The 10,885-nt window shown below is 37.3% G+C and overlaps 3 protein-coding genes and 1 pseudogene across 4 annotated transcripts; 3 read left to right on the top strand and 1 right to left on the bottom strand.

Annotated features, from left to right (window-relative positions):
- The first annotated feature begins 1,092 nt into the window (after window positions 1-1,092).
- LOC108811581 (L-ascorbate oxidase homolog) lies at window positions 1,093-3,432 on the top strand. The gene is made up of 4 exons (XM_018583642.2): window positions 1,093-1,372; window positions 1,501-1,610; window positions 1,789-2,859; window positions 2,951-3,432. The coding sequence occupies exons 1-4, from the start codon at window positions 1,208-1,210 to the stop codon at window positions 3,231-3,233; spliced, it is 1,629 nt and encodes a 542-aa protein (XP_018439144.2). The 5' UTR covers window positions 1,093-1,207; the 3' UTR covers window positions 3,234-3,432.
- On the top strand, window positions 3,357-7,120 carry LOC108808626 (L-ascorbate oxidase homolog; annotated as a pseudogene).
- Window positions 7,121-7,587: 467 nt separating this feature from the next.
- Window positions 7,588-9,456, top strand: LOC108806732 (autophagy-related protein 101). 2 transcript variants are annotated; one of them, XM_018578918.2, is made up of 7 exons: window positions 7,588-7,721; window positions 7,805-7,841; window positions 8,111-8,196; window positions 8,342-8,437; window positions 8,599-8,752; window positions 8,833-9,025; window positions 9,237-9,456. In XM_018578918.2, exons 1-7 carry the CDS (start codon window positions 7,689-7,691, stop codon window positions 9,313-9,315), a joined length of 678 nt encoding a protein of 225 aa, XP_018434420.1. In that variant the 5' UTR covers window positions 7,588-7,688; the 3' UTR covers window positions 9,316-9,456. The 2 variants fall into 2 exon arrangements, with proteins under 2 accessions (XP_018434420.1, XP_018434421.1); XM_018578919.2 differs by having other exon boundaries at window positions 7,591-7,721; window positions 8,869-9,025.
- Window positions 9,457-9,488: 32 nt separating this feature from the next.
- Window positions 9,489-10,587, bottom strand: LOC108806734 (dof zinc finger protein DOF5.8). The gene has a single exon (XM_018578920.2). It carries the CDS (start codon window positions 10,388-10,390, stop codon window positions 9,725-9,727), a length of 666 nt encoding a protein of 221 aa, XP_018434422.1. The 5' UTR covers window positions 10,391-10,587; the 3' UTR covers window positions 9,489-9,724.
- Between the last annotated feature and the right edge of the window lie 298 nt (window positions 10,588-10,885).

The raw sequence follows: 10,885 nt of genomic DNA, 5'->3' as shown, positions 1-10,885 counted from the left end.
ATGCAGTTTTCATATGGTCTTCGGTTTATAATTGAATAGTTAACATATTTTCACAGTAATGTATACTATTTTATATTTCTATAATTTTATAGAATAGTAGTAAAGTTTTCTAAAAAACAAAAAACGTTTTCTATAATATAAATATTTTAGTCCGTGGACGGTGGACCATAATTCCCAGCCGCGGGTTATAAAAACTCGCAATGCATGCAAAAAGAGTATCTTTAATCAATTTTGCAGGAAATCAGCAAAAGAGGCACAGTATTCAACAAGGCAGATGACCATAACGATGAACATAAATACACATACACTCTTTTGTGAAGAATAATATTTTACTATTTCCTTTCAAAAAATTTCATTATCACATTGTAGAAACTAGAACGTTCGTTGCCGAGAAAAGAAAAGCTTAGCTTGGCCGTGCGTGAACATGAAGGAACTACAAAAATGCGAATCTAATTAGCGGCGGACATGATAATCTTTTTGCAAAGCCTCTCTTGTCTTTTACTAATTTTATTTGCCTCTCTTTATTCGTTTTATCATTTAAATTTAATTTCATTTGCCTTTTTTATGGCAATGGTTATCGGAATTTTCGAATAATGAAAGCTAAGCTTTGGCTGGACGCAATTATCATTAACCAAAACGCGTTAAGCCATTCAATTCACTGCATTATCCAATCTCTTTTTCTTCCTTTTTCGCATAAACAACTTTATTGTTTCAGATAAAACACTGTATTGTAGACTGTAGTGTTTTAATATCCTCAGTAATTAAACCAATAAACTAGACCAACCTACTTCAAATGTGAATGATACTGTGAGTAAAGTATAGAACTGTTTTGCCGACAAGCATGTAAAATTTACTAGTGGTACACAATATATGTTCCCGCCTAACATTTAAAGGTGTAAAAAGTAGTTGAAGTTGATTTACGAAGAAGTTGGATTTAATTTCTTTTGACCAAAAACACACAAAAAGAAATAAAAAGCAAGAAACTCATTCGAGATCTTCACTGTCATTTGATTGGAACTACCTTTGTTACTTTTATTTCTTCTCACTTATTTATGTCACCCTCAACTTTCGCTATCTAATTGCTTTTTAATAGATCAAAGAAGTCCCTTCATTTCTCTCACCAATTCAGGAGAAGAGCCTTTATTTTAAGCTGCCTTCAGTCTCTCTCTCTCTCCCTCTCTTGTCTTTATCATTCTTTTAGGAAGCCATGAAAATGGCATTCAGAACAAGATCATCTGTGCTTCATCTTCTTCTTCTCGGAGCCTTGGTTCTGCTGAGCAGTTTTGTGACAGTGAAAGGAGAAAGCCCTTACAAGTTTTACACTTGGACTGTGACTTATGGCGTTATCTCCCCTCTTGGTGTTCCTCAACAGGTACGAAGTACACAACAAAGAGATTCTACTCACTGACAATCTAAGATCCATTTTTTTTTCTTTAATGGTCAGTACCCTTTTAAAAACACTTTATTGATGTTCTCTTCTTTTTTTTTTCCTTTTTTAAGGTTATTCTGATCAATGGTCAGTTCCCTGGTCCAAAGCTTGAAGTTGTGACTAATGATAACATCATCCTCAACCTCATCAACAAACTTGACCAACCTTTCCTCTTGACATGGTAATTTTTATTTGCTATTCATGTTTATATTAAACCCATAAAGATTTAAAATCTACCATGTTCACATAGAATGAATCCTCTGTTTTGTGTAGTCCAGTTGATTAATGTGTGTTTGTATTAGTAGGCTGATTGTGACATTCTCGAAATGGGTTTTTGATAAATGTTTTGTGATTCATAGGAATGGAATAAAGCAGAGGAAGAACTCATGGCAAGATGGTGTATTGGGAACAAACTGTCCAATCCCACCAAACTCAAACTTCACCTACAAGTTCCAAACCAAAGATCAGATCGGAACTTACAACTACTTCCCTTCCACCGCTTTCCACAAAGCCGCCGGTGGTTTCGGAGCCATCAATATCTACGCAAGGCCTAGGATCCCAATCCCTTACCCTCTCCCCGTCGCAGACTTCACTCTACTCATCGGTGATTGGTTCAAAACCAACCACAAAACTCTCCAACAGAGTTTGGATTCTGGTGGGGTTCTCCCATCTCCAGACGGAATGCTCATAAACGGACAAACCCAAACTACGTTCACAGGGGACCAAGGTCAGAGTTACATGTTGAGAATCTCCAACGTTGGGCTATCGAGCAGTTTCAACTTCAGAATCCAAGGACATACGATGCAAGTAGTGGAAGTCGAAGGCTCTCACGTTTTGCAAAACGTTTATGAGTCTCTTGACGTTCACGTTGGACAGTCTTTATCAGTTCTTGTGACACTAAACCAACCTTCTAAAGATTATTACATCGTTGCAAGCTCCCGTTACACAACTTCCAAGCTTTCCGTTACTGGTCTGCTGCGTTATTCCAACTCCGGAGTCCCAGCTTCTTCTGGTGATCTGCCCTCTCCTCCCCCTGAAGATCTTGATTGGTCCTTGAACCAAGCCAGATCGTTCAGGTGGAACTTAACGGCTAATGCGGCTAGACCGAACCCTCAAGGATCGTTTCACTACGGAACAATCACTCCGACCAAGTCATTTGTATTCTCAAACTCGGCTCCTTTGATCAGCGGGAAGCAACGGTATGCGGTGAATGGAGTCTCTTATGTTAACTCGGAGACGCCTCTTAAACTCGCTGATCACTTTAACATCCCCGGAGTTTTCAGCACAAGCGTTCCTTCTAATGCTCCTGCAAATGTTGCTACGTCAGTTGTTCGAGCATCACTCCATGATTTCCTCGAAGTTGTGTTTCAGAACAATGAGGAATCAATGCAGTCTTGGCACCTTGACGGTTATGACTTCTGGGTCGTTGGGTGAGTCTGCCTTGTTTCTTCTTGCATTGGTTGCATTTTCACTCTGAAGTCAGATCTTTGCTTAACTGTTTCTTTTGTTATCATATCTTAGATTTGGTTCTGGACAATGGACACCTGAGCAGAGACCACTATACAATCTTGTTGACGCTCTCACCAGACACACAACTCAGGTGTACCCGAAGTCTTGGACAACAATCTTGGTGTCTTTGGACAACCAAGGGATGTGGAATATGAGATCAGCAATATGGGAAAGACAATATTTGGGACAGCAGTTCTATCTGAAAGTATGGGATCCAGTGCAGAGTCTTGCCAATGAATACAATCCTCCTGATAATCTTCTTCTTTGTGGCAAAGCTATTGGAAGACGAGTTTAGAAAGATCGTTTTTTTATTTGAGTTCATTTGTTTTGAGGGTTTTTCGATTCAGTTTGGTTTGTGGTTTTGTCCAATCTGGTCATGAGAGGTATGGCTGGTGACATTTGTAGTAAGTAACAATACATGGAAGAGAAGAAAAGTTGTATGTCTTCAGATTGCAGTTTTAAAATATTCTTTAATACAAAATTATTCTTACTAATCCACATATCTTTATTTTACTGTAACCTTTCAATATATGTTAAAATTATGAAAATTCTTACAAATGATTATTCAAGATCATGACGACAGAAAAGAACAAAATCGTGTAGATGAGAATTGAGAGTACCATGTGATGAGGTTTATATGAAACTGTGTTTGCTTATTTCTAAATTCTAACATGTTTTCTAGTGAGAGAGATGCTGACAAATAGTGGGCCGGATTAAGTCCAATAAGAGAGATTCATACCCAGAATATTTACCTCCACAAACTTGACATCTTGACCTGTAGACAGAACCTCAACTAAACCATTAATCTAAACAGTCATTTTCATAGATAAATTTTCACACAGATTCTCGACCTCCTAAGGCGTCCCCTCTAGCAACCAGAATCTATGATCTCTTTCAACAAAACCTAAACACTAATCCCATAATCAACATTGAAAACCTCTATATCACATAACCTTTGCAATCCCTGAATCAAGAACACTTGTGTTTAGAAATGGAAAGAGATATCACACTTAATTCAATTAGGCATCCGTACCACTTTAAGTGGTGTTTAGAAGAAAAAATTTGTTTCAAAATAAATGATGTTTTCGTTATATTAGGTAGAATTTAATATCATTTGAATTTTGTGACCAATTACAAAATCCTAATTTTTTTTTATTGGTTGAATTAATTTCATTCAATGATAGTTTTATGTAACCAATATAAATTATTTAAAAATTTGTATTTTCTTAATATATATGCAAAATCCTTAAAAATCGATTAAAGTAATACAGAAAGAGTATCAAAGTCAATAAACATTAGTTATATAATATAGAAAAGTTAGTGCACAAGAATATAATATAGAAAAGTCTTACCATAAAATATAGTCACAAAAGCTCATTCGGATATAGTCAAACAAATACATAATCATAAAAGGATCAGATTCTTCAAAGTCTTCAATGTCTTCACCATTCTTCAATGTTTTCAAAAGAAGATTTCAAGATACCATGCCGCAACTGAAGGGAAGTTTTCACATCATTGCAATAGCCTAAGTTGATGATTACAACTTCTCTAGTTTGAAGATCAAATCTAACAAACTCATCTTGCAATTCTGCATCGCCTCAGAGACTTGTTTCATTGTGTATACTTTCCAGATAAATCTCTCAGTAAAGGATGTGTATCTAATATTTATATAATCTTCGAGTACCTACAAAACAAAAATCATGAAATACACCACTACAACCGTCAAAAATAGCAAAGGAAACACACAAATACATGAGTGATCATGAGGATCAGAATTAGTACAAACCAATCTAGAAAATATAAAGTAATGTGGTAGTCTTATCACCACATCCCGAGTACACAAGCTGATTAACAAGCAAACAAAAGGACCACACAATGAATTCAATTAGCAAAAATCAAAGATAATGTGTTTCTGAATTAAAGGAGCTGATTAAGCGTGAGGTGACAGGCCGAAGAGTACATGCTCTAGTTCGGACGATCCGCCGGATTCCCTTTGTTATTTTACCTCTGTCCCACATGCAACTAGTAGACGACTGCTCTGCACAAAACCAGATTGCGGTCATCTTAGTGATACAGATGGTAATTCAAATTTGTCGCGATGATATTTCAAATTTGAGCTGAGTTTTTAAGTACCAATCGCTAGCTTCAAATTTTTGTTTGTAGGAATTTCACGTGCTGATAATGTGGTAGTCTTATCACCACATCCCGAGTACACACGCTGATTAACAAGCAAACAAAAGGACCACACAATGAATTCAATTAGCAAAAATCAAAGATAATGTGTTTCTGAATTAAAAGGAATAAAACTTTCTAATAGAGTGTTACTGATTTTAAAAACAAAACAAAACATAGAAAATACTCACATGCTGGATTTTATTTTCGAATATATGGACTTTTTTTTCTTCGAAATTTTGAGACGAGTGATTTCTCAATGAGATGTAACCAGCCAAACTAATTCCATATGTTCCATCAACATAAACTTTTAATATATGTTTTTTAATTTCTCAAATCTAAATAAATAAATAAATATATATATATATATATATATATAAATAAATATATATATATATATATATATATATATATATATATCACATAAATTTAAATATATACCAAATTACCAAATCTTATTATAAAAATTAGTTTAGATTGAATATTTAGATGAAAAATCAATAGATATTCAAATACTTTTGGTGTTTTTGTATTTGTAGCTATTTAAATATTTAATTTAAACGTTTTATATATTTCAAAGTATTTTGGAAAACTTCATAATATCTTATATATTTTAGAATATAATCTCGATTCATATCTATTCGGATACACAAGATATTTTGGTTCGGATCGGGTGTTTAGTTCCTGTTTTTTAGATACCAACTTTGGATCTTTAATCAGTTTCTGTTTGGATTCGATACCAAAACGTTTACGTGTCTCTTGACGTTCACGTTGGCCAGTCTTTATCAGTTCTTGTGACACTAAACCAACCATCTAAAGATTATTACATCATTGCGAGCACCCCGTACACGAGCTCCAAGCTTTCCGTTACTGGTCTGCTGCGTTATTCCAACTCCGGCGTTCCGGCTTCTGGTGATCTTCCCCCTCCTCCCCCTGAAGATCTTGATTGGTCATTGAACCAAGCCAGATCTTTCAGGTGGAACATAACGGCTAATGCGGCAAGACCGAACCCTCAAGGATCGTTTCACTATGGAACAATCACTCCGACCAAGTCGTTTGTATTCTCAAACGTGGCTTCTTTGATCAACGGGAAGCAATGCTATGCGGTGAACGGAGTCTCTTATGTTAACTCGGAGATGCCTCTTAAACTCGCTGATCACTTTAACATCCCGGGAGTGTACAGCACAAATGCTATTCAGAGCATCCCTTCTAGTGCTCCTGCCATTGTTGCTACGTCGGTTGTTCGAGCATCACTCCATGATTTTCTCGAAGTTGTGTTTCAGAACAGTGAGGAATCGATGCAGTCTTGGCACCTTGACGGTTATGATTTATGGGTCGTTGGTGAGTCTTCCATCTTTCTTCTTGCATTGATTGCATTTTAACTTTGGAGTCAGATCTTTGATTAACTGTTTCTTTTGTTAGAGCATCTCCAAAGTCACACTATTTTTCTTTTATAATTTAAACACAAATAGAGTAACTCTGTTATAGAATAACTTTTATTCCATTGGTACACTCTATAATAGAATTACTCTATTATATAGTGAAATATAGAGTAATATCACTTTTTAACTCTATATTTGGAGTGGAAAGTGATATTCCTCTATATCTCACTCTATAATAGAGTAACTCTATTATATAGTGTACCATTGGAGCAAAAATCATTCTATAATAAAGTTACTTTATTTTGTGTAAATTGTAGAAGAAAAAAATAGTGTGTCATTGGAAATGTTCAAATGAATCTTGGATTCGGTTCTAAACAATGTACACCAATCTTGTAGACGCTCTTTCTAGACACAAAAATCAGGTGTACCCAAACTCTTGGACGTCGGTAATCTTGGTGTCTTTGGACAATCAAGGAATGTGGAATATGAGATCAGCGATATGGGAAATACAGTATTTGGGACAGCAGTTTATCTGAAAGTGTGGGATCCAGTGCAGAGTCTGGCCAATGAATACAATCCTTCTGATAATCTTCTTCTTTGTGGCAAAGCTATTGGAAGACGAGTTTAGAAAGACCGTCTCTACAGTGTTCATCTGGTTTTTGTTTTCGTTTGAGTTAATATGTTCTGAGGGTTTTTCGATTGGATTAGGTTGAGGTTTTGTTCAAACCGGTCATGAGAGCATGGCTGATGACATTTCTAGTAGTAACAAATGGAAGAGAAGAAAAATTAAATGTCTTCAGATTGTTGTTTAAAAATATTCATTCTTTAGTACAAGTTGTTCTTACTAATCCATATATTTTTAAAAAAAATTAAAATTCTTACAGATGATACATTTACTATTGTAAGTATGTTATGATCATATATGATGAAACAAAATTATTTAGATGAGAGTAGATGTGGTCTGATGGCTATTGGCTTAGAGTAGATGTGGTGAAGATTTATAATGAAAGAGTGTTGACAGACAGTGGGCCGAATTAAGCCCAATAAGAGAGTGTCGTCAACACAGACAGGGCTTTGAACTAAACTGTTTTTCTTTCGTGGATACGTTTGTCCAAGTCAAAAGGTTGCAAGTTACCTCCATCGGAAAAGCGATCAACTACTGCTTCTTCCTTGTCGAAACTTTCTGGGGGTCAAATATGAATTGCGAAGTTTGTCACCTGAAGGAACTGGTAAGAGATCAGTCTTCCATCGAGTCGTCGTGTTCCTGTATCTGGATTTGTATCTGTTGTTTGAAACTCTTTTGAATCCGCAGGAAGTGGAATCCTTCGAGATACGCGAGGTTCTACGCTGTAAGTTTCTCACATCCTTCTCTTGTCTGTTTGGTAGGAAGTAGCTTTGCGTTCATGTGCTTCTGGCCTCAATTAGCTGGTTGGATCCTACTGATCAAAATTGTGTTTGATCTTTTAGATTCGGATCCTCCCAAATTAGTTTTTCTTTTTTCTCAGGTGTAGTAATTATATATCTTTCTTAGCTTGAGTTAATCTTGCAAATGCGTGCTTTCTCGTTGTGTAGACTTGTCTTTGTCAATAATTCTATGGTTCTTCTTCTTTGATGGCAGGCATTTTACATACAATTGTCTTTCACCGTGCACTTGGTCTAATCCGCCCTAAAGATATTGATTTGGAGCTTTTTGACATCACTTATGTAAGAGTATTCAATATCTTTCTTTCTCCTCCATTGTTTTGTTATGCTGCAGCCTGCAGTGAGAGATAGAGTTTACGAGTTTAGCTTATGTTACTATGCTTTTGATTTTGATATTGTTGGGTTTTTATTTTTCCTTCTGTCACAGGTACAATGTGGTGAAATAGAGGTAGAAAAGAAGATTGATGAGACTATTGAGCACTTCATAAGCTGGATTGAGAAACACCCCAACAAGAAAAGTCAGGTATTTTCATTTCCATTCACTCTGTATCAATATACTTCCATCCTAGTAGTACTCACCCAAGGATTGAACGTTTTAGCAGCATATAGGCTAGTGTTCTTTTATGTACTGGTCTAATCTTTTCTCATTAATCTCTTCCTTTATTTTCTTTTGTCATGGGCAAGATATGTGTATCCTTTTATGAAGTCAAAAGCAAACAACCGTCTTGGTTCAACAATAAACAACGTTCGTATTGGGAACAATGGTACGTCAATCTCAATGTGCTTCACCAGACTAAATCTCCTTCCCACCACTCTAAACTAGTTATGGACACTGGAGGTAAGATTGTTTTATCAACTTTCTCCTTTCATCTCCAAACAATTATCACACTTCTTATTTTCTTAGAAGAGTTGGGTTAGTGATTTACATGTTCTGTGGTAATCCAACGACTGTAGAAGCGTCTGAGGAAAGAAGTTCCCGTAGGACGATGCTTGAGCAATCCCTTCAAGAAGTCTTGTTCCATATCATAAAATTCGTGAACGAGAAAAAAGACCACGTTCCTCCAATCAACGACGGTGTGATCTACTGCCCCTTCGAGATCACTATGCCAAGGTACATCACCTCTCTACTTATTCACACACCAAACTGTTTTCTGCAGTGATTTTTTTTTACTTACGGATCATCATGTAAGAAGAAATGGGCAGGTTAAAAACTATGTTTTAATTGCAACGATACTTAATGACATAGATGAGTGGAGAATTTTCTTTTAAATTATGTTGTTGACGTGTTGATTGCAATTCAACTTTTTTTCTTTTCGTTTCAGCTCATCAGACTCAACTTTTGGGATGGATATTTTAAAGAGGATGCTCCACAGTGGTGGCCATCCATCAATGCTCAGTTGATTCACATTATCCACGCAAAACTTAATTAGTACATATATCAACACTTCCATGTACTTGGTCCGTTGGTCCGGTCCAAACAACACTTACCTACTTGCATTTCCTGTGTAAATAATTATTATTATACAGTTGCCTCTTCCTTTTCTTGGAGTTGATGATAGATAAATGTCTGGAAGTGATATAAATAGACAATGCATTTTTAAAAAAGTGGAATGTTGTTTTCCAAAGTTGGGATTAACATTAGAGCCAGATACTAACCAACAAACGTTTCTCTGGTTTGTAGTTTCGTAAATAGATAATCTAACTAAGTAACCAGCTACGCTACATGAAGAGGTCACTAAACTGGAAGCTAAAGAGTAAAACTAAAAAGAGACACTGAGACCCCCTCGACTGAATTATTCTCTCGCGCATATTAGTAGTCTCCGGACACGAACCCGACTTTGCTCTCTGGACCTTCGAACTGCCACGTCCCCGGTGTTGGACCCACGTGGCTCGTAACAGCTGATGCAGCATCAGTAGCGCTACTCGAAAACGGCCAGACCGTTATCCCTTGTCCAAACCTGACGTTGTCGAAATACGACCCGTGACCAAGCCCAAGTCCGAACCCTTCGAGCCCATTAAACCCACCACCAGGCCCATTTCTGCTCGCGGCGGCGTTGTAGCTGAGCAGAGAGGTGAAACCGCCGTAGACCGACGACGCACTTCCCTTCGCCGCCGCGACACCACCGTCGTTGGAAGAAGGAGGGAAAAGAACAGGCGTCGCTTGTAACGGGAACTCCCGGCTTCCGACGGAGGCGGTGGAAACAGCGACGGAGGAGCAGGTGCGAGAGCGTTTGGAGCTTTTACGGGAAACGCCACCGACGGGAATGTCGCGGAGAGTACCTCCGTGAGTCCAGTAACGGCGACAGGCTTTGCAGAAATGGCGAGGCTGCGAGAAGTTGTAGTTGTTGTAGTAGCAGAACTTGGTGTTGGTCGATTCACAGCGAGGACAAGGAAGCTGGTCTTGCTGATCCCCCACCGCTCCTACGTGAGGCATCTTAGTAGTTAGTCGACGTGATTCGTTGAGGTCAGAAGGCATGTTGAAGATAAGAGGGAACGAAAGAATTTGTAAGCTTGCTTTGTGGGGTGTGTTTAGATGTTGGAACTTTCTGAGAGAGTAAGGGTTCCTTTTATGGACAAGGGAGGAGAAGAGAGTGTGAAGATTTGTGACAGAGTTGTGTTGGGTTTATTGTGAACATAGAGAGAGAAAGAGAGGCTCTGTTCTTTTCTCCTCTCGCTTTACTTCGTGATACGTAGGTGGTGGCTCTTCTTTCAATATTTTACTAGATCTTGACCCGCGCTTTGGAAGCGCGGAATATTTTACGATGAAAAATTTCACTAATAACTTAACAAATATTTTGTTAACTTTTAAAGAGTGTGTATTTAAAATATTTTTGTATTTAAATCAGTGTTTTTAAATTCAACCCGATTGTGATTATACCGGTTAATCCGGAGATCTAACAATTCAATTTAGTTTTTTAAAATATTCATATTAAAAAAGCACTAAAACCCGAGACTAACCGATTGAACTGAT

The sequence above is a fragment of the Raphanus sativus genome, chromosome 6 (genome assembly GCF_000801105.2).
Source record: "Raphanus sativus cultivar WK10039 chromosome 6, ASM80110v3, whole genome shotgun sequence".
NCBI classification, from domain to species: Eukaryota; Viridiplantae; Streptophyta; class Magnoliopsida; order Brassicales; family Brassicaceae; genus Raphanus; species Raphanus sativus.
This window is presented reverse-complemented; position numbering and strand designations above follow the sequence as displayed.

Excerpts from the sequence above, each read along its gene's own strand:
- LOC108811581 (XM_018583642.2), top strand. The coding sequence starts at position 1,208 with ATGAAAATGGCATTCAGAACAAGATCATCTGTGCTTCATCTTCTTCTT. Across the intron at positions 1,373-1,500 it reads CTCTTGGTGTTCCTCAACAG|GTTATTCTGATCAATGGTCA; the intron begins GTACGAAGTACA and ends TCCTTTTTTAAG. Across the intron at positions 2,860-2,950 it reads TATGACTTCTGGGTCGTTGG|ATTTGGTTCTGGACAATGGA; the intron begins GTGAGTCTGCCT and ends ATCATATCTTAG.
- LOC108806732 (XM_018578918.2), top strand. The coding sequence starts at position 7,689 with ATGAATTGCGAAGTTTGTCACCTGAAGGAACTG. Across the intron at positions 7,842-8,110 it reads GATACGCGAGGTTCTACGCT|GCATTTTACATACAATTGTC; the intron begins GTAAGTTTCTCA and ends CTTTGATGGCAG. Across the intron at positions 9,026-9,236 it reads TTCGAGATCACTATGCCAAG|CTCATCAGACTCAACTTTTG; the intron begins GTACATCACCTC and ends TTTTCGTTTCAG.
- LOC108806734 (XM_018578920.2), bottom strand. The coding sequence starts at position 10,390 with ATGCCTTCTGACCTCAACGAATCACGTCGACTAACTACTAAGATGCCT.